Source organism: Corvus brachyrhynchos, unplaced genomic scaffold (genome assembly GCF_000691975.1).
Source record: "Corvus brachyrhynchos isolate BGI_N302 unplaced genomic scaffold, ASM69197v1 scaffold266, whole genome shotgun sequence".
Lineage (NCBI taxonomy): Eukaryota > Metazoa > Chordata > Aves > Passeriformes > Corvidae > Corvus > Corvus brachyrhynchos.
The window spans coordinates 2,023,735-2,050,555 of record NW_008238633.1 but is presented as its reverse complement, the minus strand read 5'-3'; the positions used below and the strand labels follow the sequence as shown (position 1 = coordinate 2,050,555).

Here is a 26,821-nt window from a genome sequence, read left to right as displayed (position 1 = left end):
AAATCCACCTTGGAAATCCACCCTGGAAATCCACCTCGGAAATCCTCCACTGATTTCTTCCTCCACAAGCTTCGTTGAACTCAGTATTTTTATGGAAACCTCCTATTTGAACTGGACCTCATCTCTAAAAAACCCCACAAACAAGGAAGTCTCCTTCTGTTGCAGTGAGCCCCAAACCCTTCTGAGAAGTGCTTAAGCACAAGGCCAAGTCCCATCAAAATAAACAAGAGCACCAATGTTTCCCTGGTCAGAACACTGAACTCCCTGTTCCCAGAACAGTGGAATAAAGTGCATTTTCTCACTGCTGGAAGAGCACCCAGGAAGGAGTCCCCAGAGCCTCTCACTTCCATAAACTTCTTTTTTCCTTCTGTAACTTTTCATTCTGAAACAAAGAGCTCCAGAAGGCCTCTCGACCTAGGCCTCATGGTATTACCTTTTGCTAATTCTTTAGTACCAGGCATGTCTTGATCTGTGTTCTACCCTTCTATGACCATAGGCTGTTTTCCTTCATTTTAATCTGCATGTCCTCCTTAAATCTCGCTTTCCTCACTGTTTACACAATTTGTCAGTGCCTCTTCCACCAGCCAAGGTGTCTCTCCTTGCCAGATGCCTTCTTACCCAACCCTGCAAGCCAGGAGATGTTTTTGTGTCTCTGACTGTGACCCTTTTCTGGTTCTTTGGGATTTTTTTAGTCCTGTTTTTCCAACTGTTGTAGAAAACTTTTCTTTTTTCTCTCATGGATGCACTCTGGTAATTTGTAAGCCAGTTCATGCAGTTCTTCCAAGGCCATGAGGTTTTTATTTAAGGCTTTTTTTTTTTTTTTTCATCCTGTAGAAGCTCTTAATGGTTTGTATCTCATCATCTGTGCTTCTAATGTGAAAATATTCCAGCAGTTAATTACAGCAGTGATTAGCAGCAGCAGAGCTGTGCCTCTCAGATTGCAGTTCTCATGCTGCAGGGGAGGGGCAGGAGCCAAGAAATGCCCTTGGAAATTCTGGATAGCTGGAGCAGACAGCCCAAATCCCTCTGGGAAGGGTCAGCTCAACCCACAGGGGCTGAGCATCTCCATCTCAGGAGGTGCAGCAAGAACCCCAGAGGGCGAGGAGGGAGCTGAAGGCATGGAGGTATCAAGTAGCAAATCAAATGTGTGTGAAGTCAGCCTTCTGGAAAAGTCTTCAGTGTTTGCTAAAGGGTAAGAGAAGAAATGTTGACCAATCTCAACAGAGAAGCACATGGAGAGCACAAAAAGGGTCACGCAGATGCTTCCCAGCTAATAATAATATTAAAAATACAGTCATGTAATATGAAAATACACTACAGGCACCATGTTTAAAATGCAGATATAGAGAAAAACCTTGGCCAAAGTTAATTGACTCCCACAGAGTCCATGTGTCAAATGTATCCTTCCAGCCCCTTCCACACAGCTGCCTTGTTCCTTCTCCCTCTGAAGGATCTCCAATGTGTGTGTCTCAATTTGTTGGCCTGCAAGGATCCCTGTTACGTTTGTGCTTTTGAACATCTCTTACTCTCACAAGGTCATCCAGCCTTTATGGCATGACCAGCCCCATTTCTGAGCCTCAGCCTGACAATGGACATTTCAGCCTGAAAAGAGGCATTTCAGCCTAAAAATGGAGTTCAGGACATTTTTCCTGGTGCCATCTGGAGGGGATGAAGCAGTCAGTGTGTCATTTTCTTTGTTAATTCCCTATAACAGAGCTGTAACATGACCAGCCCATAATGCAGATCAACTCCAGTTTCAGCTTCACAAACCCTCCAGGGGCCCTGTGCAGAGCACTGTAGGGCAAAGGCACCTTTCCAATGTGTATTGAAAGGGAAAATGCCATTGCAGAGACCCCATCCCTGGTGAATGCTGAGATCACATTAGAAACGTAGAAAATTTTACTTCAGGAATTGCAGCCACAAGTTCTGATACCCATTAATGCATTTGGGAGGAGGCAGGTTTATAGCTGGACATCCAGAGGTAAACTGGTATTTCATGGAATTTCTTCACCCTTAAGATGAGCCCACACCTCAGAGCAGCCAGAGATAAGTTAAATCTCAGCTAAAAGTGATGTTTTTTATGACAGACAGATTCAAGAAGTGTTCACCCATCCAAGTTTTCCCATTTCTCTACTCCTAGAGAACGCCAGCTCCTCTGGGTGGGTGTAAAAGACTATTCAGAGAATTTGGGGATTGTTTTAGTCGTTCCCATGGAGCACTAGATGAGCAGCTGGAATTCTCCTACTGCCAGCAGGAGCAAACCTCAACTTGTAAAGAGAACAGGTAACAAACCCTCAAAAAAGGGAAATCTCTGACAGAGAGGGTTCAGTAAAGTCCACAGCCATGGGGTCCTGCCTGAACAGGGAACAGGCAAACGGGACGCAGTTCCTTGAGTTAAAATCCTACTCACCACACCAGGAAATTCCCCAGTGGAATGGGCAGTGCTACAGATCCTCCAGCCTGGCAAAAGGGATTAGCAGCTTTCCAGAATTAAGGGTAGCACCATCTGCAGTCATTAGTTTTAAATATCATATCTGATTATCTTCGAGGGAGAAGTTGGTGTGGTTTGTTTAGGAACAAATCCGAGCCTCTCAGAGATGGCATGCATGTAATTAAGCACATTTTAACTCCTCGAGAGTGATAAGCAAAGTAATTATCCAACTCTTTATGAAGATAGCAAAGGGATTTTTGGTAACTCCTGCTTGGTTACAGCGCGATCTGTGCAGCCAAATTTAGAGTTCCAGTCTTGAGGTGAGGAAACCCCAGAATGATTTGATATGAAATCAAGGGGCATAAGTTCCTTTTTGACTAAATATTTATTCTCTGTGTCACACCTTGTTGGAGAGGAGGAAAAGCACAGCAGTCACCGTCCTGTTCTGTTATGGAGGAACAATCCATAGGCTGGGTGTGGAAGCATTTTATCCTGCCTAGAAAACAATTGACATTGCAATGAATGCTACAAAACCCAACGATTTTCCTCTTAAAATAATAATCTGCAAACTGTAAACACACATACCTGAGGATATCCCTCTCTGAGCTGAAAATAAGATGCATAATTGGAAAATGAGAGGTAAATTCAGCTTGCTAAACTAAGAACCTTTTTCCACTTCCTTTGATTTTTCTTAAGATGTAAAGAAGACTTCTGCTGAAATACTGAGCTCTATGAGTTGGGGGGTTTTTAGATGATTATGGGATTTGATATCCATATAAAATACTTATTAGTATTAGGCTCTATTAGTACTTTCTATTTCATGAACATCCCATGTTTGTAAACGCTCAGAATTGGATTAGATAATTCAGTATTTTATCATCTAAAAAGATGGTGCTCCTGCCCAGGACTGGTGTTCATTTGCTTCAGCTGCTGAAAAGGAAAATATAAAAATATATAATCCAGATCCCACCTAAAAAATGATAGAAGGTCATTAAAATGTAAATTAAATTCCTCTTTATAAATAGCAATTTATAAAGTAGCAATCAGGGAAAATAAGAAATATTTATGGCTGTTTATGGATGTACAATTAGAATGCTGAAATTTTATAAGAGTTGGGGCTGAATTTATCAGGTTGCTCTTTGGGGGAGAAATGATTGACAAGAGATTCCCAGATTGTAGACACGGAGGTGAGGCAGCATCTCAGCAGGGTAAAGGATAAATCATTCCCCCATCTGTGGGAATTTGAGAGATTTCTCTCCTTTGCCTCACAAATGGAAACCTACCTCCTTTTCCCACCTGCTATCTCCTAGCTTAATTACTGGATTAGAGGGTATTTTGGAATGATACACGTCTGTTATCTGTGGCTGATACTATTTTATTTTAATTAAAATACTATTTCATTTTAATTAACTATATTATTTTAATTAACTATCTTTATTAACTATTAATTAACTATATTAACTATTTAATTAACTATATTATTTCATTTTAATTTAAAAAGAATCTTTCTTACCTCTTGCATCAACACCACAATCCCTACAAAAAATGCCAGTTTCTTACTGTCTTCTGCTCCCTTTCAGTGAAAACAGAAAAGAAAGTAAGGAAAGAATCACAGGAAATACAATCAGATTTTTTTTTTTTTCCATTGGAGGCTTTTACTTAAAGATAGGTAAATAGATTTATTTTAACCCAACAATTATTTGGCAAGAATCATGTATTTAATAGTAAGTATTTTCTTGTGGAATTTGGAATTTGGCTCTTGGATCAGAACAAAAATAACGAGTAAGTTGTCAGGAATCCTATTCCCAAACCACCTTATTTTGGTAGCTGTGATAATATTTCCTTTCCTTGAGGCCTGATTTGCACAGCACACAACCCAACTACAATTTCTTAGGCTTTTGGTGAAGACTACTCATCATTAAGGTATTTTCCACTGGCCTTCCAAATTTAAAGATGTATTTTACCAAACCTAAGTAAACACCACTAAATTAAACAAGTCCTCTCTGCCAGCTGGAAATGCAAGCAAAGCTTTCATGGGTTTTTTCCCCTTTAAACAGTTTTTGCTCTCCCTGCCCCCTGAGCCTCTTCTCAGAGTAAGTATTTTATCTGCATTATGGACAGAGTTCTATTGTTCTGTGCTTTTTGTGCTGTTTGCAACCAGCAAATCCCACTATTCAAAGTGTTGTGCTGAGTTGTTTATGTCCCGTGTTGGCATCACGACAATTGAACACATCACAGGCACGGCCGAGCCAGAGCTTTGGAGTCCTGGAACAGTGAGCTTTGGCTGCCAGAGCCCTCCTGCTCCCTGGAAACCTCAGCCCAGGCTCAGGAGTGATTTAGTTTTCCAACTGTTACCAGAGGAGAGTTTATCTGCTCAGTAAAGAGAAAGAACAGCCCCAAACCCATCTCTATTTAATAAAGAATTCTCTTGTTTTGCATGTAAATGTTGTTCAGCGTAAAGCTGCTGCAGTCCAGAGTGCAGGTAGGCAGGAGCATTGATAGACTATCAGCATATTATATAAAAAACACAAATAGAAATGGCATAACATGGAGCAGTTGAAATCATCCCCACCCTTGGTGGTGGTGCAAGGATGGCCATGTGGGAATGGCCCGTGGCTGCAGCCTGGGAGATGGAACTTCTCCAGTTTGTTTCTCACCCGACCTGTTAACGTGACACAGTTGCTTTTATCTCTTTGCCAACACTGCAAAATCAATGTCAGGGAGGTGGCAGCCACTAAATGAATGATAAATGCCTGGTCTTTAGGTTCAAGATGATAGAAAAGATGAAATTATGATGATTTTATTGTCACAGAATCGTCTTAAAACATACAGACAATGAGATATCTGAAATCCAGTATTCCCATGTATTTCATTTTCTCTACCTGTGGGGGATTAACTTTTCAAGGTGTTTTTCTGTGTTGATCTTCACATGAAGCCACAGCTTGGGTGGATTAAAAAGGTGTGTGAGGAGGAGGAGAGAGGCTGTGTGGGCTGTGCCCCTGGATCCACCGAGTTTATGAAACACCCAAGAGAAGAAGCAAAATGTCAATATGAGCTCATGTGGGTACGATGAGGTTCCTCTCCTAAGCTTTCTGTTTTGTTCTGCTTTGTTTTGCAGTTTGCCCAGCTGGTGTCTGTCTACAAAACTTTGGGCCCAGAGAAGTTCCCTCTAATTGAGCAGACGTTCTACCCAAATCACAAGGAGATGGTAGGTGCAAACAGCAGTGCTAAATCTGCTTTCTGTGACTGTAAAACAGGGACTGTCACAAACAATTCCTTTTTCCCCATTTACTGTCTATTCCAAAAGCCATTTTGGCAGCTTTTGGAGAGGTGGGACTGGGTGACCACTTGAAAGCACTGTGATGGTGAGCTGGAGGGTGCTCAGATGGAAAGGTGGCCATTTTTCAGCTGCCCAAATTCAGATCTCAGAGAGATTAAATGGTTACAAGGACACTGAACAACTGTTAAAGTGCAAGAGTCACCTTCATGGTTTGTTTTGCCCCCAGTCCTTCCTGGTGTGTTCAGAGTGTTTCCTGTCTTTGGAGATGATGCACTGGTCACTGCAGAGCTCTGAACTCAGCCAGAATCAGGATGGTTGTGACTGGTGATCTTCGGGTAGCTGAGCTAACACTGATTCCCAGTGCTTTACAGACATGAAAGTACCACAGATGAGCCTGTCAGAGTCCAAGGAGCAGCTGGATGATGCTTTTAGGCTATGGTTTAGTTTTAGGCAGCAGTGAGGAGCAGGGAGTGGGACATGATGACCCTTATGGGATCCTTCCAACTTGAGACTGGCTATGATTTATTGAAAAAGCAGGTCTTTGGGGTGCATTGCTAAACTGCAGTACACAGAAACAAAGAACATTTCATTTTGGGGCAAGAATTAATGTGTCAGACTTGTAAGTTTATATGGCGTATTCTTGAGGTCAGCAACTGTGTGAGTGGTTTTCCCTACCTACATTCTTCTACATTGCTCGTTAAAGTCTGAACTAATAAGTTATTTCTCTTTTGTTTGAACTTCTGAATGTTTTTCTCCACAGTCATGTAATTTTTTTTCACATATTTCTATGGTAATGAATGTTAATCCAGAGAAAATGAATATGTTTGGGTGCTGCATTGCCGCTCAGAACGGCTGCAGTAGCTGCCTGTGATGACACTCATTTGTTTGGTTTTATTCCTTCTGATGAAGGTTTTTGGAACTTGGTGGCTTGGGAAATAATCAGGCAATGTGATACGAGATAACATTTTGTTTGAATTCCTAGAGTGGGTTGTAAGATGATCTGGAAATCAGAGTCTTCTCATGCTGCACTGAAACCATATCATTTTGTTTTGTTCTGGGTTTTCAACACTTTATCAACAGCTGGCCTCATTTGCATGTGTTGATGCAGAATTTGGCCATTAATTGGCAGTTTAAAATATTTTTTTTTGAGTTCCTCTTGCCTTTGCTCCTTCCCTTTTTATTCTTCAAATGGGAACCTGGAGCTGTCCCCACCCTCCAGTGCCAACCAGCTCAGGGGGGACGTGGGGAGAGGGAGAAAGCCCCAGATCTCTGGGAGCTGAGGGCCAGCTGTGCGTGCCAGAGGTGCTCCTTCCACCCTCTGCTGATCGTTTGTGCCAAGGCTTTGGGCAATAAAAGGTAAATAAACAAAGATGCCACTGCTTTGTGTAAAAATGGAGCTGCTTTAATGAAACACTTTTTGAAACAGAAACATTCATCCCAGACTGATTACACAGAACGCTGGGAGGCTTTTGAACTCAGTGCTAGTTGAGTCATATCTACAGCCTTTCCCTCAGTAATTAGTTCCCTTTATTTCACTGCATTCCCGCCTCTTCTGTTCTCTGCCGTGGCCAAAACAACACGGCTTTTTCAACATAATTGCTGAACAATTTAATTAAAACTTCACTGGAACGTTGAGGAAACACCAGCAATATTCCAGGTGGTTCTTTTTCCTCCCCTGTTCACCTGTACAATCTCCCTTCTCTCTTCTTTTCTTTCTACTCTTATCAAAAGTCATGTGAGTCATTTCCATCTTAAAATCAAACATTGTGCCAGGCTGCATTTCTGCTCTACCCTCTCATGTAATGCATGCACAGTTTCAAGAAGTAAAAAGAAAGTGGTGTTAAAATAATCTGCTATTGATAATATATCACTGCCACTACAGAAGATCTCCTGATAGGAAAACAACATATTCAGAATGCCACGCTGCAGTCAAGCCTTTTCAGAATCTTCCTCAAGAAAAATAAAATCTCATTCTGAGAGGGGTTTTTGTAAAGCTTTTCTTGCCACATTTATTGATATGAGGGAAAAAATTAACTTTTGTACCATCCATTGTGGGAAGTTTGGGCAGATTTATGCTTGGCCAGAAATCAAAGTAGACAGACACTAATTGTGAAACACCTCATGTGGGATATTTTATGGCAGGACAAATAGAAAATGTTTTTAAAACTAATTGTGGCATGCAATTTGTATTACAGTCCGTCCATAAATATCAGAGAAAGCATTTATTTGTGCAAGGTGCACAGAGAAGGCAACCTGGGCTGGGTGAGTTGAGTTTAAGGTCTGGTTACTGTAAAAGTGAAATAGAAACAGAGCTCTGGTGAGTTGAAAAGCAGAAAATATCTGTTTGCTGCAGTGTTCCCCAAAAGGCACCATCCCCTCAAAATGGATTTGGAGACAAATGCTGCAGGACTGGTACTGAATATTAACCATTGAATATCAACCTTTGGGGTTATCGAGCTCTGTGGGATTCTCTAGGAATTGGTTTGATCTGACACGAGGAAATAAGGCCTGGCTTTGAATCTTTCTGACCATTAGTAATACAAATGCACAGCACTGTCAGTAAAGAGCTCTGCCAGTATTGTCACTGCAATATCAATTCTTTTTTGGAAGAAATGTAGCTTTTTTATTCTTTTTGTTTCATTTATGTAAGTCTATGGTCCAAATTATTAGTGTTAGGAAATCTTTGGTTTGTCTTGAATAAAGCAGAAAGCAAGCTGGGCTGTACATTTGGCAGCACATATATATGGTTTTAATTTAGGGTTGTAAATTAAAAGAGCCAGACTGATTTATTGTAAATCAGAAGTCAAGCATTGGCTTTTATATATCATGGGACATGTATTCCTCAAAGGAATAATGACTTGCTTTCCTGTTGGCCTTGCACGATTTGCATTTCACTGGAAATGTATAAACTTAGCCACAGCAAAAGTAAATATTTTTGCTCAGAAGAGTGTTTCCAAACCTGTCCTTTGGATAAGGGCTCAAGGAATCGTCGAAAGAAATGTTAGAGACACGAAAATGTGACACAAAAGATACTTTATGCAGTGGGGTTTCTTTCAAGTGTCTGTTATCTGTCCAGTGCATCATGTCCCGGTGTGTCCTAAGGTACATGGGTCACGCTGAATTTCATGTCCAAACTGCTGCTCGTGGGATTGAAGGGAGGCAGGGATGTGCAAATGTTCTTGGCAAGTCAAATCCCCATGGTTTTGTCAGGACTGTCCAGCAAACAGGCTGAAGAAGCCATTTGGAAACCCTTGAGCCCATGGGCAGGAATGTGCTGACCCTGACTGAGCCCCCAGGCTGGGAGTGCCCCCCGGGCTTGGCAGGAACTTGGAAAACGTTTGTGTGAACCCTTTAAACAGACCTGATCCCACCACAGGAGCTCCCGTGAGAGCAGAGGAGAGCTGAATCTCTGCCAATGGAGAAAACCAGAGAGAGCAAAATCTGTCAGAAATAACAGCTACTGGAGATTCCCATCCTGCCTGAGGGCTCTCCCCCAGTTTCTGGGACATGAACAGTCTGACCTTTGGCATTTGCACTTCCCCAAGTTCCACCACTGTGAATTGAATTGCTTTTGTAAACTTAAATACATGTGTGAGATTAGTTACTAACTCCAGTCATCAATTCAGGAAAGTTAACACACTAAAAAGTAACAGGCAAAATGTGTTTTAACCCTTCTCTAGCCTGAGTTCACAAGTAGTTGAATTCACTGACAGAATACAGTGGGTGTTCATGAATTAAAAACAATTAAATCATATTAAATAGGGTCAAATATCTGAGAGCTTCCAGAGACCACTTGCAGTGTAAGTTATGCAATATTTGTTGCATATCTTTTCACATGAGGTTCTAGTGCTGGGGTACAAATACCTGGTCATGTATTTTGGGAGGTGTTAAGGGCTGCAGCAGGACGGACACGATTTTTGTCATTCTGAGCAGTTTTAGCCTGTCATCATTTGGGCTTGGAATTTGTTCCATGGAATGCTGAAGCATTAAACATCTGGGTTTTCCTTCAGCAAGGTGTGGCTATCCATAGGAATGCTGACTTGGGAAGGGGGGTTTTGATTATCAAGGCTGTTTCTTAACCTTGTTATCAATGGAAGTTACAACTCCGTGGATAAAGGAAGCTGTGACATAAGGAACGTACAAAATGTGGAGCACAGGTTGTTTTAATCACAGAAGTGTTCAACTTGTTTCAACAGATAAGGAAATATTTGTGAATCTTTTTTTTTAATAGCACATTGTTATAATACTTTACATATACACTGTACAATAATTCTTTTGTATCCAAGACTTTCATACAGAAAAAAAAAAAAAAAATAGTTCTATAAAACATTCCGTAGTTCATTGGAAAGATTTGGAATAAAACACGGGGAGCTCTTAATCTGCAGGTTATCAAACAGGGGGCAAAATTCTGGCAATTCTTTTGTTCTTGTACATTCATATTGGCAAAAAGGAACCTGTTATGCCTTGGAGGACACAGGGGAGCATTGCCAGCCCTCTGTGCAAAGCATAACAGAGCAGAGCAGGTACCTCCAGGAGGTTTGTCCCTCGTCCTGCACAAGTGCCAACCCCACAGACTCTTTACAGGACAACTGGTGTTTGTTTCTAAGCAACAGATACATGAGACCATGGCAGTTCAAAGCTGTGAGCGTGCAGGGTCGGATGGAATGAGCCTCCAAGGGTTTGTTTGTTTTGTTTTTTTAGGAAGTGAGCCCTTCAAGGTTCGCTGATGTCGATGAATTCCTTCTCGGGGGGAGGCCCCCCTCGGTACCAGCTGCAGGTGCCGTCACTCCTCTTGATGCAGGCGTAGTGCTTGGCCTGGTGCCCGTAGAGCTTCCTCTCGATCAGCCAGTCTGTCCACAGGCACTCGTTGGGGGCCGTGATGGAGCAGGGCACCATGTAGCACGTGGTGATCTGGGGGCAAAGAGCTCGGTCAGCACCCTGCAGCTTCCTTTGGAGCGGGGTTTACGCTCAAAAATGCGACTGAACGGCGCAGGAGGGAGCAGGCATTGCTCTGCTCTGCACTCACCTTGCAGCCACAGCCCATCTGGTACCTCTGGTTCAGGCTCTTCTTCTGAGACAAGGATAGATCATCCCACGGCTCGATGTAGTTGCACAAATGGATGAGCACTTTGCCGTCACTTAAAATCTGGCCTGCGGCATGGAAAACACAAAAAAAGCAAGGCAATAAAAATGTTTTCTAAACATTGGAACAGGAGTGTAAGAAGACCTCAAGTTTTTAACTAATTGCACCAAATTAGTCATACTTAAAACATTTTTTGGAATTAATTTAATTATAACTGAGAGAATACTCTTCTGATTGCATGCTGGGTAGATGTAAAAGATTGAAGAAGGGTATTTTTCAAAAGATGTTGATAATCTCCCTGCCAGAGGTGCATGTGAATGCAATGCTATGTTAAACTGGATTTTAGGACTCTCTGGAAAAATCTGTGGTTACATTGAAGCCCAGACCTGCAGACACACAGGCACGTGTTGGCTCATTATGCATGTTTGCATTCCTGGGAAAATCAGTACTGTTGGTTTGAATTGAATAATAATGGCAAGTACTGAATCAAAATTCCTTCTCTTTATTAATTATATCATCATTGACCTTCACTTCCTTTGGAACTGCTCTAAGATTGCTGGAGGAAGGATGGAAAGCATGTAAGACCACGCTATAACTGCAGCTGAACACAATTTTTACATCCCATTGTGTTTGCATTTAGTAGACAAATGCATTCCTTTTTAGCATATTTTAGCAAATTCACTCTAAGCAGTTACTTCTGGCTTTCCAGGAACACTAACTGTGTTTCATTTTACCTGTAAGAAGATACTGCTTTTTGTTGTTGGCTTCTAGTTTCACTCCACAGAGTGATGAATCAAAAGGGGTGTAGACATACTGGACATCCTTGAGCTTTTCAAATCCTTTAAACATCTGAAAATGATCAGAAACAGAGAGTCAGTAGTGGAAAACAAGCATGAAAAAACAGTTACAAACAAGAGCTGGAAGAGGTACAGGGCATCTCTTTAAAGAAGGCTCCAAAGTCTGAATTAATATGAGAAAGCACCAACAATTGGAATTTTTTCTCCACTTAATGAAACACATCCAATAATTTTAGGAGGAAATTAGGTAGGTCTTCATTTTTTAAATGATAGCTTTTAAAATGTGCTTTTTCAGTGCATTTAATGGCTTGCTAAAACTTTCTCTTCAATTTATATTCTACTGGCATCTTCCCTTTGAGGAGCAATGCAGAGACAGCATTCACCCCAAGCAAAATGCAAATATTTCTCGGTGTATTCACGTGGGGAATTTTCTCTTGACCTCTGTGGTTGTTGGGATCTCCAGGGACACCTAACACGCTGAAGAACTGAGCATTTTCTGAGCATTGTTCTCATGTTTGGTCACTAAAGCAAAGTAGTTTTCCATATCCAAAATTCTCACCAATGGGACCTTCTCAAATAACTGCTGGAAAACTTGATCCAGCCCTTAGGATTTACACCCTGCAGCCCCAAAATGGAGAGATTTGGGATCAGCACAGTTTTCAGACTGGCTGCCCCTTAACCAGCAGTTTCAACCCCGAAAAGAAATCTTAAATGAGCCATTAGAAGATCCAAACAGGCTTGGCTGTGTCCAAACACAGCGAGGAGGGAGCAGAAGGTGCTGCTCAGCCTCAGAGTGGCTGTCATCACCTCGTGTGCCACCACCAGCCCGGTGACATCATGCCACGTGTTGACAGCTGGGGACAATGGCAGGGGCTCACAGCTCTCCCAGTCGCAGCTGGTGTCACTGGAAAATGTGTTTGTGTTCCTCAAGCCCTCCCAGGAGATTTAAATAGTACAGGCCACTAGAAAATACACTGTAATGTGTTGGTTTTTCTGAAGACTTGTTTATGGAGGGGGGAAAAAAGCCAACGTTGCTGTCACCGCGCTGCCGATCCAAAAATATTAGATGGGGTTTGAAATACTTCAGAGAAAAAAACAAACAGGCCCAGCCAGAGCAAAACACAAACCAAACTGGCACCCTGTCCAAAGCAGCAGTGGAAATCACAGAAAACCTCCGTAATGATGAGGAAAATGTGTCTGGGACAGGGCCACCACGTGAGCTCTGCACGTGTCCTCTGCCTCAAGCTCTCTCCACATTCAGAAACCTTCAGGAGATTGTAGGGAACAGCTTTTCCATGGATGTCTCAGCCCTTGATCTCAAATTTGGGGGCTTTATGCAGACAACACACCTTGATTTAGCTATAAAACCCCCTAAATATGCATAGCAATGCATAATAGAGATTTAGTTAATATTTAAATGAGTTTGGTGTTTGTTTTGTTGCAGGTATTTTGCTTGCTTGGTTGGGGTTTTTTTGAAATTCCTGCCTGACTTATCTCTGGTTTTGACCTATATAATTGTTACAGCATTTCTAAAGATTATAATCTTGTGCTTAACTCAGTAAATCATATTTAATCTTCTCAATCATATCCTCCCATCTCCTAAAAGCGTGGATTTTTCTCCATAAAGGGATAAGGTGGTTGGATTTGGTACTGCATGGTCCGTGTACACCTGAGCTCCTGGTGAGACTTTACTGAAGCAGGGAAACAAGGTGAGGATTTGGGGGATAGAGAGATGTGAACCTGCTCCTAAAGTCTGTATGGACACTGTCCCTGTCCTCCTGAGGGGTGTAACCAGCACCAACACATGTCTTGGCTTTAAGATTTGAGAAGGAGTATGATGACCAAGTCAGTTACAAAAATATTATGGAGAAATATTCAATTTCACGTAAATCATATATTCTCTCTTTAGTATCATGCTGTAAATATTGCAAGAAAAGAACAACAGTGGAAAACATTTATGGCTTCTTGACATGCCAACCCACCCCTATAAAATGAATAACCCTGTTGTCAACATTTTTTTATTTCTAAAAATGAATACCAAAATAATATCCAATATTTCCATCTAGAGTAGCAACGTTTTAATGCTAAGCCTAATGCACTGGATTTAAAATCAGAGAGACAGAATTAAAGCCATCCACATTAATGGAACAGCTCAACAACTGGATTTAAAATCAGAGAGACAGAATTAAAGCCACATTAATGGAACAGCTCAACAATCCTGAGAGCAACAGAGCAGAGAAACAGCACAGACTGCTGTTACAGTCCCATACAACCTCCAAAGGCTCTGTGTTCCCTTTCCAAGAGAGGAGAATTGATGAGGGAAATGTGAGTATCTGAGTGGCCCAAAAACACTCCCCAAAATTCACACAGAGGTGATAATCGTGGATGAATTGTACAGCTCCAAGGGGATGATTGGGCAGTCTGTTCTTGCCTGCTGTGTTACACAAAGCACATTCCTGGCCTGTCCCCCACCCCGCGCCTGCTCCTGCACTGGGCTGTCCAGAGCCCCGTGGTCAGAGCCACTGGACATCCACAGGACCCTTCAGTTTGTAGGACTGCAGGGCACCAGGAGGAATCACCAGTAGTGCTTGGGAGAAGGTCAGAACAGCGAGCAGAGAATATTCTCCCCCTGCACACACACACCGAGGAGTTAAATTCTTTCAAACGCTGCCGCCCGAGGTGAGCCATGGTGTGACCAAGCTGCTGCTCTGGGCTCAGTTACTCAGCAAACAGAGTCATTGGCCAGCAGCTTTAATTTTTACCTCTGTGCACCTACCAATTAGATCCTTGGGATGTCACAGCTTGCCTCCCCCTCTGTCACTCCTGTGGGGTTTATCAGGCACAGTCGCCTTGCTGGGTTTATTCTGGTGCCACACTGGGTGCACAGGTGAACCCCCACAGAGGGTGGGCGGGTCACAGAGCTCCTGTTTTCCAGCCAAAATCCTTCCCTTCCCAAAATCCCTCCCTCCCTGGAGCAGAGAGCTGGGTCCTGAAGCCCCTCTGCTCAGATGGAAGGATTTGAGGGCTGGGGGCTGTCACTGTTGTTAGTCTAAGCCTGTGTGTGATGGTGTAGAGCATCTTTCGTTAAAAACCACATCTCTGCTTTGTCCAGGCCTGGCTGACTTGCCCTCTGAACTGGGCTGGAATTAAACAAACATCTCTTACTGCTGCCTGAGTTCTGAACAGGCCTCCACTGGTGAAAATTAGGGAGAAACTCCAAAGCAGCTGCCATACACAAATATATTTCAGAGATTTCACACAGAGATTCTTGTGCTGGTGCTGAAGAATGGGATTACAGACTGAAAATAATCACTCAGATTAGACTTCTCATTCTTCTTGTTTGTGCTGAGGTAGAAGATGATTTGCATTCCTATCAAGTCACCGAAGTGTTGCAGAGTAGCAGCAGAACATTAAAGTGCCAGTGGGAGGAAAGGGAATTCTGTGGCATTGATGTACTTATTTCTGTAAAGAAACACTTGAATATATCCTTAATATTTAAGAAGACAGAAATTGGCAGATGGTGAAGAGCTTTGGGGTTCGTTTTAGCAAGGTAGAGACTGGCTTGTAGACGTTGCTGTAAAACCTTAACAGAAATCATGTGTGATAACCATCCTTATGAAGACTTTGGGTTATTCTTGTTTACCACAGATTTTTCCTACTTAAACTCCTGTGAGGGGGTTGTATCAGTGGATACAATATGAATGACTGAATTTTCTTTTGAAAGCATGTAGCCATTCATAATGATCTTAACTGCTCCCAGTAAATGAAAATATTATACGCTATTCATAGTTTATGGCTTATAGTTTGTATTTTAAATGTAAATATTAAAAAATAATATTCAGTGAAAAATAAGAGATGAAACCACCTAGAAAAACAACCAACTAACCAAATCAAACCACCTGTGCACACTCACACATTTTAATTTAGAGAGATTACTTCTTGTGTATTCCAGAAAAAGGTAAACCATGATCATTTGAACATCAGCCAGAGTTTGACAGTGACTTAAATGGGATCAAGATATATATTCTTAAAATGTATTAATGAAAGTATCTCCTTATTGGAGCTGAACAAATAGTGGAAAAATCCTGTGAGATTCTGGATATGTGCCTTTGGGTGTTTGCTTCCCCAGTAACACTCATACAAGTGGATTTTTGTTTATGTGAGTGTGAGGGAAGGACTCCTGCCCTGCAAATATCCCTGTTCACAACAAACACAGGGTTTGCTCTCCCAGCTGGAAATGCTCCCCTCTGTTTGGAAAGTTTGGATCATCCAGAGCTGCCACAGCATCAGAGCACAGGTGATCAGGAATCCTCCAAAACCAGATGTACTGACACCACTCACAGGCTAAAGCACATTTTTTGGAACCTTCATAAATTATCAATAACAAAATTTCTCATCAAAATATCATTATTTAGCAAAAACCACCTGGATGTCAGAACAGCTTTCTTTTCTTTTCTTTTTTTCATCCCTCCTTTGGTTTATTCTGTGTATTTCATCTGGGTCTAACTGTGGAGGCAGCTGGAGCAGCTTTTCCAGCTTCCCAGCACTTTGGGCTAAATTATTTTGGGCTGAAATATGCAGAGGTTATCAGCATTGAACTTCAAAAAAGCTGAGTGATTCCATGTACCTTTATTTGTTTGATTTCATACCGGATCATTTTGTGGGTATCAAGGGGATCATCACTGGCAGGAACCACCTTTTCACTGGATATTTTTGCTCGGATCACTGGAAGAGAGAGAGAGATTGAAATGCAAATGAGCAGATGCCCAATTTTATGAGCAAAAGTGAAAATTACATTGATAGATTTCAGCATTGTTTTGACACTTCAGCTACAAGTAGATTTTAAAGATTTTACCATAAGAACACCAGCTGAGCTCCTGAAAACAAAAGCAAGTGGGCTGTCTGTGATGTAAATCTGAATTCCCAAGAATCTGGAAACCACTCAGTTTTGACAAAAACTGTCCATCAAAATCTCTGGAAGACTTGAATCCCATAAAATTTGACAAAATACCTATCATTATCATCAGTGAGCAGAGGAAAGGGACACTGCTGTTGATGACAGAATTGCTGATCAAATAAACACACTTGAGGCATCACCCTGAAAGCCTGGGCCAGGCAAGATGAAAGCATTGATTTCATGCCTGAAATCAGAAGAAAAGTCTTATATTCACTTTTCTGAGCCTTGACAGGGCACACCATTAGTTGTGTTAACCTGGAGAAATCAGTGCTCCCTGTTTGGATGCACTTAATTTATTTCCTGTTCTTTAATCAAGGAAAGTAGGAGATTTTCTGGAAGAAGAAATGGATTCTTCCCCCCTCTCTTTGTTTGAGGCATCTCTGCTGTATGTGATGTTTAAAATGTACTACAGCTCTGGCACAGTGGTTCTAAGAATATGGTACGTGGCCAAAATTCCTCTGGGGATTTTTATCCCCCCAAATCAGTGAGAGCCCCAGGTTTGCTCCATTCTGGATGGCCACTGCTCCAGCTCCTGGGTTAGAACAGTCTGTGCCTGTGGAGAGACACTGGCAAAGGCCAGAGCAGAGGAAAGTTTTGTGACATCAAAATCACATTTCCTCCCCAAAACCCCCTCATATCTTTGCTAGATTGACCTGGTTTTTATCACAGTAAACATCATAGTTAAAGAAAAGGAATAGGAAACCCAGCCGGGTAGAGGTCAGTCCCACCTCACCCTGGGCAATTCCCATTTCCTCACTAATTAGCAGAGCAAACCAGATGGAATAACCAACGTGATGCAGATGCCTGCAGCTTCCAAGCTCCAGCCTCTATCTCTTGGCACCATGTTCCCTCCTCCTGAGCCATTTAAACCCTTTTTGAGGAGCGTTTTAGACTTATTGGGAGGAAAGGGTTCTTTTAAGTACAAGCAGCAAATTCCTCATTTCACGTGGTAAGTGGCAGCATCTCTTTAATCATCTGCAGATGTGAGCAATCCCACAAATTAACTGTGTGTCTGCAGTGCTCTGGTCTCCTTCCAGGGGAAAAGTGGTGTGGATCGTGTGTGCTCTACACTGCTGGCAGGCACAAATTAGGATTGTGTTGTGTTGTTTTGAGGTGCTCTCCTTTTCAGCATTACTTCCTAAAAAAAAAAGGGGTTTTCTCATTAAAGAGTCTGTTCAATTCTGAGGGAAAGGGCTGAGAAAACAACATTATTCTCTCAGAACCATAACATGGTTTATATGCAGTAAATCTTTTCCTGCCTACTCAATGTAGGAGAATTGAAACTACTTTCCCCCTTGTGTTTAATGTTGCAATGTTGTGCATTTCTGTATTTTTATGAAATTCGACTTGTTAGCACAGGAGAGGAACGTTATAGATGACCCCTGATAGCTCCAGAGGTCTCCGTGGAGTTGTGCAAGGCTGAAAGTGTAATGTCCTGAGGTTCATCATGAAGAGACCCTTTTAGCGCGTGTGGAGAAGAGAATGAGAACTATTTTTGTGTTGTGTGTGTTTCATTCATTTGTTTGTTTGCAAGAAAGCTTCCAGACAGCAAAGGAGGGCAAATTGAGATTTTCTTGGGTTTTTTTAACAGTAAAAAAGTTTTATTGTCTACATTTTTAGCTATTTGGGTTTTACCCTTCTATTCTCCTGAAAACTATTCTCTCTCTATTACCCTTCTATTCTCCTTTTACCCTTCTATTCTCCTGAAACTCAAACACACAGAGATCTTTTGGGGCCTTTTCATCCCTCGAGTTTCTCTTTTTTTTTTTTTATCTGTGCATTAATATTTTTTTGCAATCAGTGTCGTCTAGCTGTCTCCTCAAACCTCTGATTCATGTGGTTGCTTCTGTTTTTAACCACAAGCACTTCCTGCAGGAGCATTCCTGGGCCCGGCCATCTCCCTCTCCTCACTCGTGGTTCAGGGGTGGTTGGGGCTCAGGATTCCTCCGAGTCTGCACTTCTTTTCAGGACACGGTTTCAAGTGTTCCACGGCTGGCTTGGCCTCTCAGTGTGAGTGAGAACAGCCTCTGGTTGTTCAGTAATAATGTCATTTTATCTGTCAGGCAGTTATTGCTTCCTTATGAGGAATTTGCATATATGGAATACACATGCCCAGACTTCGTGTTCCAGTGCCAGTAATTCCGAATGCCTCCGATTCGTTCTGCACTCAAAATACAGACTTCAGTATTTCAGTAGGAGCATGGAGCTTTTCTGTGGGACTCAGCTTTGATAAAATGCAACTTTTTTGTCCCCACTTTGCAGCTGGAGGTTGTCTCTGGTGACTGAAGTGAAAGGAAATGAATTCGAGCTACAGGAGGACCATGCTCGGCCCTTGGGCACTCAGGGTTAGAAATGTGTTCAGAAGATATTTACTCCTCCTTTCCTGAATAACAGGGAACCTCTCCCAACCATTTGTACATCAGCAGAAGATCATTTTAACCGGGTAAAAGACAGAACATATCGAGTTTATCATTTGATACCTTTGTGTTTATACAGTCAGGAGAAAAGTGAGGGGTTTGTACCACACAAGAGTGTTTCTATGCAATAAAGGGTAGAAAGTTAGGCATTAACAGCATCTTTCCCAAACGTGGGTGATCTCCTTCTGGAACTAGCTGCACTAATTAATACCCCTAAATAAACTGTGCCATCACCTTGTGTGTTAGAGGTTTTTGTGATGGTGAGGAACTATTTTACTGAGGGCACATTTCCTTCTACTGGGTAAATTCCCTGCCAAGAGATTGATTCTACCCCACCACAGTGACAAAAGCCATGAAATATGAAGGGAGAGAAGACACAAAGAGCTGAGCAGTCACTGCAGGGCCCATTCCAAGGCACAGATATGGATGGAATCCGGATAAACCAAATCCTTGAGCTCTGTCCACTGAAATTCACATATTCTCTGAAATTTGTGTCCTTTTTAGACTCTGAGTTATTTCTAAGTTCTAAGAAAAAGAACTTATGTATTATGTATAAATCCTTATGTGCATTCTTGTTTTAAATATATAAATATCAAAATACAGAAATATAGAAATATGAAAATGTATAAATAGACAAATATATAAATATATATAAATATAAAAATAATATATAAATATACAAATATATAAATAATATACAAATATGCAAATATATAAATATAAAAATATGTAAATATATAAATATAGAATATATATAAATATATAAATATATAAATACATAAATTTATATGCATATTGAGGAAGAATCTCTTTCAGTTGTGCCTGCAGTTCACTACAGCTTTTTTACAGACTACAGCACAGCTCTGTGAATAGAAATATGATCTCCATCTCCTCTCAAGAAATCCTCATCCTCTCAAGAAATCAGGAAAGTTTAGCTCCTGTCTCACAAGTTTATAATCAGAATCAGCTCTGCTACAAAAACCTTGAAACAAGACCTCAATAACCTCGGTTGACAGGAAAAGATGTAAGCTACTGAAAAGTTATGATAATAACTCATGAAGCTCTGCTTTTCTCTTCTATTTTATAGCCTCAATTTAGCCCTTCCATTTAATTACCTAAAATAAAAGGAGCAGTTTTTGAGCACTTCTTCCTGCCTGTCTCTTTAATGTCTGACCCTTCAGCCAAGCTGCTGAAAGATGTTCTTGCTCTCAGAGGGACAAGGAATAAATGGCACAAGGAATAAATGGCACAAGGAGAGGGACCTAAATAAAAGCGTGTGGCTGTTACACAGTTGGGCTGGCATCCGAAATGTAGAGAAAAAGCACCCAAAAAGTGCTTTTCTGAAACACCATGTCAGTCAGAGGGTGTGGTATGAAATGCAGCATAGCTATGGACACAGAATCTGGATTTGCATCATTTTGAAGGCCCTTATATTCCAATTAACTTCTCCATATACAAATCTGTCCTTTCACCTAAATGGAAGCACTTTCATACACAACATGCAGATGTTTCTGCTGTAAGATTAATTTGAATTTCTATTATCTATCTATCATCTATCAGAACTTTTTTTCCTCTTTGGGGTGCAGGAGCTTAAAACTTGCTCCATAAACGTCTCCAATTCCTAGAAGATCACACCCAGAATTTTGGTAAAAGGAAAATCCCACAGTGACAACTGCTGGAGCCCCAACCACAGAGACCTCGAGTTTATGGAAACTCAGTTCAAAAACTCTTCTTGTCCAAAAGTGATGGGTTTTGGGGGGTGGGGGAGAAGAGGGCTTTGCTTTCCTCAGAAGTGTATATGTAGACTTCTTTTTCCTCAAAAGAAGTTATTGAAAGAGGATTTTGCCTCATTGCAACACTTTTGTGAGCTCCAACGCTGTTTTACAAATCCAAAGGAACCCCAGTGCCCCAGACATGGCAATCATTCCTGTTCCATTGGCCCTTTTCTTGTTCCATTGCACTGCAGCCCTTCCCATCCCAGGCTACTCAAACGTCCCAGGCTGGGACATGGCACCGACGTGTCTTGGGTTTATACACTGAAAGAATTTGTCAAAAGAACGTGCAAAAGAGTCCACATTGGGGGTTTGGAGCTGTGAAGGTCAAGTTTCCAGGTCCAGTGGTTTAGAATAACATAATAGAATTCAGAAAAATAGAATAATGGAATAGAATTTAGAATATTAGAATAATATTAGAATAATATGAGAATAATATTAGAATAAAGCAGGAAAGAGCTGCACTGGCTCTGGGCTCTGCAGGCCAGGTGGCAGTGGCTGTCCCTGTCCCTGGGGTCACAGGCTGGGGTTACTTCCAGGTGTGTTGTTTTTCTTTTATTCTGCCTGCTTAACTGGCTGTAGCAAAATAGAAATGCATTCCCAGTTCACCTGTGGCAGTCATGACAACTTTACACCGCCTGGTAAAGATGTGTCTGTCTGTTTTTAAGGTCTCATTTAACTGTTTTTCTACAGTTTATTATTTTAGACATGTATTTTTTTTTACTTTCTACATTTATTATTTTATATGTCCTAGTTTATTTTGTAGTCATGTAAGGGAAGTTCCCAGAACTGCTGCTTTAGCTAATCAATGGTGTAATACTGATGATTTTCATTTGAGTATTGGGATAGACCACTTAGAAATACCCCAGTGCAGTGCTGGTGCCACAGGATTTTTTCCCAGCCAGAACAAAACCCAGCCAAGGGTTTTCCATTAAGAAATTTTCTCAACCAAAGGATGGTGATTTCCTTCAGGGTTTACTGTGGGATTAAGAAAGAAGGGGTTTTATTAACACCCTGTCACTGCAAGTGCTCAAATTTGTACTCTGTAAGAGAAGATGGGGGACAAGGGGGATAATGAGATTTTCAGCAGTGCCCATCTTCAGTTTGGGCAGTGAATGAATTCAGAGGGTTCAGTCCAGAGAGGAAGCTGGAAATCCCAGGAAGGGACTGGAATTCCTTCCTCCCCTCACCAGAGCTGCTCCAGGGGGAATGTCGGTGTGCAGCCTGGCCAGCAAACACCACTGCAGCTCAGATTTGCCTCCAGCTGAAGTCAGGCATCTGGAACTGGCCAGGAATTTAAATGTGAACAACCAGAAAGCAAAATAACTTCAAGTTTGTGAGCAGAACCCCATCTATGCAGTCACCTAAAGCCCAGTTATGGTAAAATAATGCAAGGAGTCCAAGAAAAACTCTGGAGAGGGGGTGTGACCACATTGTTTCATCAACCTTCTTTGTGTCTGGAGGCCATAGAAGCTGAACCCCATCTATTATGGCCCACTCTTGGTCTCTTGGAGGAGAATAATGGCAAGAAATGCTATCAGAGCTGCCAAGGAACACAGTCAGGAACACTTGGGTTTCAGGAGTACACAGACATGACAAAAAATATTCTTTAGATAGGAAACTAGACATCTGAGACACTGAACTTTTCTTGCAGAGAGGGAACAGAGACAGCAGGAAAGGAGAATGAATAATCAACCTCAAAAGAAAGAGAAATCTGCACAGAACTTGTCACCACAGACCAAAATCAATGAACCCCCTTAAAGTGATGCTGCACTGCACAGAAAAGGTAGAACAGGTATCTTGGCTAGAATTCCAAACTAAACATGGTCTGTTGGCTGCTGATTTAAATTGCCCACAAAACCTCTAACTTGTGCAAGAGGTTGTAAGAGTTTTTCTCTGTAATTTAGAGCAACTGTCCCATCTGCCCAGCATTGCCACTCTCCCTTTCTCTGCCCTCGTTTAACTAAACATGCTGGATTGTTCAGCTGTGTCAGGGATTTTCTTGCCACATTTGTTTATGGTAAAGCTTTGATTCTCACCAATGAAGAGAGCGAATTAACTCGCTTAAATATTCATGTACACAGAAAATATTAAAATTTCTCGGAATACGCATGAGAGGAAGAAAGAAGCATTGGTAACTCTGATTGTAACTCTGATTGAAGCTCACAGGTATCACCAATGCTGCCAAAAGGAGGCAAAAATTATTGACTGATTGGCATAAAATAATGTTGGAAAAGGAGTAATTTAATACCCAGCGTGTACCTTTACATACACACTGATGTTTTTAAAGCAGCTTATTTTAGAGATAATTTTGGGGAGAATTAAGGGTTTGTTTTCTTTGTGTTCCAGTATTTGATCTGCACATGTTGGCTTCCAACAGGAGTGGCAGTGGTGCTGTGTCAGTCATTTGAAATCTCTGGGAATGTCTGTGTGCATTCCATACATCCCTGGGAGCAGGGACCTTTTCTGCCACGAGCAACCATCCCTGCCAGTGCCACCAGGGTGATGTTTTGGCTCAATAAATGGCCCTTAACCTGAACTGTTTAAAACCTTTCCAAAGCAAGTCCCTGGACAGCAAATATTCTGGTTTTTTCTGCCCATGTGGAAGGATTTGCCAACTACACTCTCATGAAGATGCCAATATTTTTTATCCTGTTCCCACTCATTTTTCTCTAGTTTGAGTCCAAAAGAAAAGGCTCTGCTGGTGCTGTAACTCCATTTCACATATTTTGAGGTGATCTGTATTGCATAAGAAAGGTTTGTACTCTGAGTTTGCAGAAGCTCTCCTACTTCTCACTGTTTCAGGTATCTGCTTTTCAACTTGGTGGCTTGTGAATCCTTATCTTTATTTACAATAAGCAGCCTGAGCTGAACTCAGGCAACTCTCACTTTTGCAGATTAACTCCTATTTAATTGCATCTTTCAGAATCTGCTTGTTATGAATTTACTGGGGTGCTTCCAGTCAGATCCAGACCTCTGCCATGGGTGTCCAAGTGCTTTACCTCCAACTGGCTTTGCTGGGAGCTTTTAATCAACACTTGCTGGCCACCATCACCACCTCTGGAGATAGTTCAAAATATCCATTTGGATATGGATAAACCATCTGGTTTTTAATTCTTATCCAGAAGATTCCCAGTCTTGGGGCAGGGGTAGGCTGGAAGTGGAGTCTGGGTGCTGGATGAGGACTGATGTGTGTCAGGATGGTTCAGGCAGTGTTTTTGGGAGGTCACAAATGACTCCTAGATCCCCACTGGAGCGCTGCCAAACTATTGGTGGTACTGTCAGGCTGGGGATGAGGTGGATACAACACACTGCCATGAGAAAAAATCTGGGAAACCTTTCCAATGGTTCCTGTCACAGCCTTGGAGTGCAGGTGTCCCACACAGGCTTTGCCTTTGATGCTTTCAACATCCAGGACCCACTCTTTTGCAGTGTTGTTTCTGAATTATTGCACAGCTTTGAATAGTTTCAGACTCCAGCAGAGAGAGAGATGTTTACTTCAGGATCTGCTGAGGTGCTACTTCATCCTGACTCTTTCAGGAGTGGAAACCTAAGATTAAACCCCTACGTTTTTATTTCTCTTTTGAGAACCAGCCCCTGTTGAATGTTCTTTGAATTATTTTTAAACAGCTGAAAAAGAACAAATGTGTCTGGCAAATGTCTCATCTATCAATTAACCTTTCAACAGGATGGAGCAGCAAACAGTAGCTTCATTTCCAATCTGTAACTCAACTCAGATGTTTGGGGCTGTGGGACAAGCTCAGTTCTAGATGCAAACACAGTGAGCAGCAGCAAAGCTGGCCCAATACTGAGTGAGTGGGAAAAAATCTTCTCCTCTGGGTTTGCAGGATAGATTTCTTACCTGTAAGTCTACATTGTCACTTGACCCAAAGTCAAGGAATCTTTAGTTCAGAAGATGTTTCTGCTAGTTGGGATCTAAAGGCAGTTTTATTTTTCCTGCTCTGTATTTTTGTTTCCTGATATTCCATCCATAAATGCTCATAGCCAACTGTAAAGTAACTGAATCATCAGCACAGTAATCAGCTGAACCACGGTTCTGAAATCATGAGAAAGAAAAATAGTGGAGCTTTGTGGACTATTTGGACACAGTTGTTTTGGATCTGTAAACACAGAGCTTGTTGAAGAATTTAACTGTACCTGTAGCAGGATTTTCCCTTTATTCTATGGAAAGCAATGTATGGAAGAGCATTTCCAAGTCTTGGTGATGCTTCCAGTTGCATAAGAAAAGGGTGGTGAGATAATCCTATCTGTACCTGAGAAATCAAAGCCTTACAGTGAAGTTCGTGACTTGGACTAAAACTCCCCAGAAACTTTTGAAGAGTGAAAACCCCATGAATACCCTCAAAGTTAAGCAGATACCAAGGATTTTTTAAATTACCTTGTGATATGGGTATGAATTTGCAGTGCATTATTTCCCAGTGTAAATGCTTTGCAGAATTTGGTTTCTCTGTAGGGTTTTATTTACACAGAACTGTTCTAGTCTGCATCCAAACTGCATTTCCCGTTCAGGCATCCAGGTCTGTTTAAGCTCATTAGGACTCTCAGGTAGGTCAGGATTTTGTGCATCTCTGTGTTTTTGGCTCAGGATGCAAAAATTCCTCGTGTTGAAGGCAGGAGTTGATCGGGTTTGGCTTCCTTGTTAAACCAGAAGATTATGTGGGTTTAATTTTTTTTTAAATTTAGAAGAATACGTTCAATTTATGACGGTGAGGTTTTAAAATCTCACTTTTATAAACATTCAAATAGAAGAGGCGAGTGTATTTTTAACGGAAGTGTGGGATTCTTTTAACTTAAATATCACCTAAAAACTGCTCTGATTTCCTAATGTTGTTCAAGGTCAGCTTTATTTTCCTGCACTGTTTTCACAGCTGCTCCTCATGTTACCAGAAACATTTCTCTCTGCTTCACAAGCCTCAGATACCACATCATTTGACTGGTAATCAACATCTGCCTAATTTCAGCTGAAGAATAACACCCTCTTTATGCTCCAAAGACTGCAGAACAACATGCATGATGTTATTGTGGATTTCCATTCATGGGGACAAGGCCCTTCCTCGGGGCGGAAGAAACCCCACATTGCTGAGATACTTTTTAATGAGAGAGTTTGGGATTAAAGTTGGCACATTAATAGGATTAAGAGCTTGGCAGTCTTTCATGTTCTCTGTTTTATATTATTTAATCTTTGTTTCTAAGCCTTAGTTTTGTTCTCCGCTCGGTGTGTGTAGAATGTTGTTTTTGAAGTGATGGGGTTTAGTTTCCCAGAATTACAACAAATGCTTTTAAATAAAAGTTACTCAGCTTTTTAGTTTTCTTCTCCTGAATTTAGAGCACACTCAGCCACAAGTTGGGATTACTGAGTTACTTCTAAGTCAGGCAACCAGCACAATTCTCCTGAAATTTCATTCTGCTACACAATAGCCAGCTCTGGGTTTTTGGGTTTTTTTCACTAAAGCTAAATTATGTTACAGTTTTCAGCTCTGTTGTAATTGACAGGAATGTTGTGCTCAGTGGGTTTGGCTCCTTAAAATCCCGTCCTGTTGTTCAGTTTTGTGATGCCACCTCATTTTACAGCTACGACTTTGAAGTGTTGGGAACACTGCCATGAAAATCCAGCGAGCAAAGGGAAGGAGAACGACTGGGTTTGCCCAGAGTGAGCCCCATTTCCGTGCTGAAATGGCAGGATTCTGAACACCACTCATCTACAGAATACTGGAAATAATTTCTTAGAGTTGCATGAGATTGGCAGTGTGATTCAAGTCTTGAATTCAGCGCTGAAAAGTAACTTAGGACACTAACTTTACATGGATTTCTTAAGTTCTCAAAGTGTTTGCTCCCATCCTAAACCCTCAAGTAGACATAGGGTTATTTGTAGGTCTTATTCAGGTCTTATTCTCCCTATTCCCAAACAGGAATTCCAGGCTCGATCCTAAGAAGCTGTTTCACTGATATTTTAGTGACATTTATTTTCACTGTTCAGCTGCAAAAGGAAGGACTCACTGCTCTTCCCACAGTGGCATTCCAGGAATTCATTGAATGGGAATACCGAGGTGCTTCACTGGACCT

General features: G+C 41.5%; 2 protein-coding genes across 2 annotated transcripts in view; one reads left to right on the top strand and one right to left on the bottom strand.

Moving 5' to 3' along the window:
• The window catches only part of SYN2 (synapsin II), a gene marked incomplete at its 5' end in the record, with an annotated part of 97,977 nt that overhangs the window by 14,549 nt on the left and 56,607 nt on the right, over window positions 1–26,821 (top strand). Inside the window, one exon of the mRNA XM_017737290.1 lies at window positions 5,550–5,639. Coding sequence (XP_017592779.1) covers window positions 5,550–5,639 — 90 coding nt within the window. The remainder of the gene's footprint in view (window positions 1–5,549; window positions 5,640–26,821) is intronic.
• On the bottom strand, window positions 9,857–16,419 carry TIMP4 (TIMP metallopeptidase inhibitor 4). Its single transcript, XM_017737327.1, has 4 exons — window positions 16,219–16,419; window positions 11,529–11,643; window positions 10,738–10,862; window positions 9,857–10,622 (listed from the first exon to the last, which is right to left on the bottom strand). Exons 1-4 carry the CDS (start codon window positions 16,402–16,404, stop codon window positions 10,425–10,427), a joined length of 624 nt encoding a protein of 207 aa, XP_017592816.1. The 5' UTR covers window positions 16,405–16,419; the 3' UTR covers window positions 9,857–10,424.

Bases quoted from the DNA above. Each gene is read 5' to 3' on its own strand.
- TIMP4 (XM_017737327.1), bottom strand. From the start codon at position 16,404: ATGCTGAAATCTATCAATGTAATTTTCACTTTTGCTCATAAAATTGGG. The intron at 11,644-16,218 runs GTACATGGAATC...GATCATTTTCAG, and splicing joins ATGAAATCAAACAAATAAAG to ATGTTTAAAGGATTTGAAAA. The intron at 10,623-10,737 runs GTGAGTGCAGAG...CTTTGCCCCCAG, and splicing joins AGATGGGCTGTGGCTGCAAG to ATCACCACGTGCTACATGGT.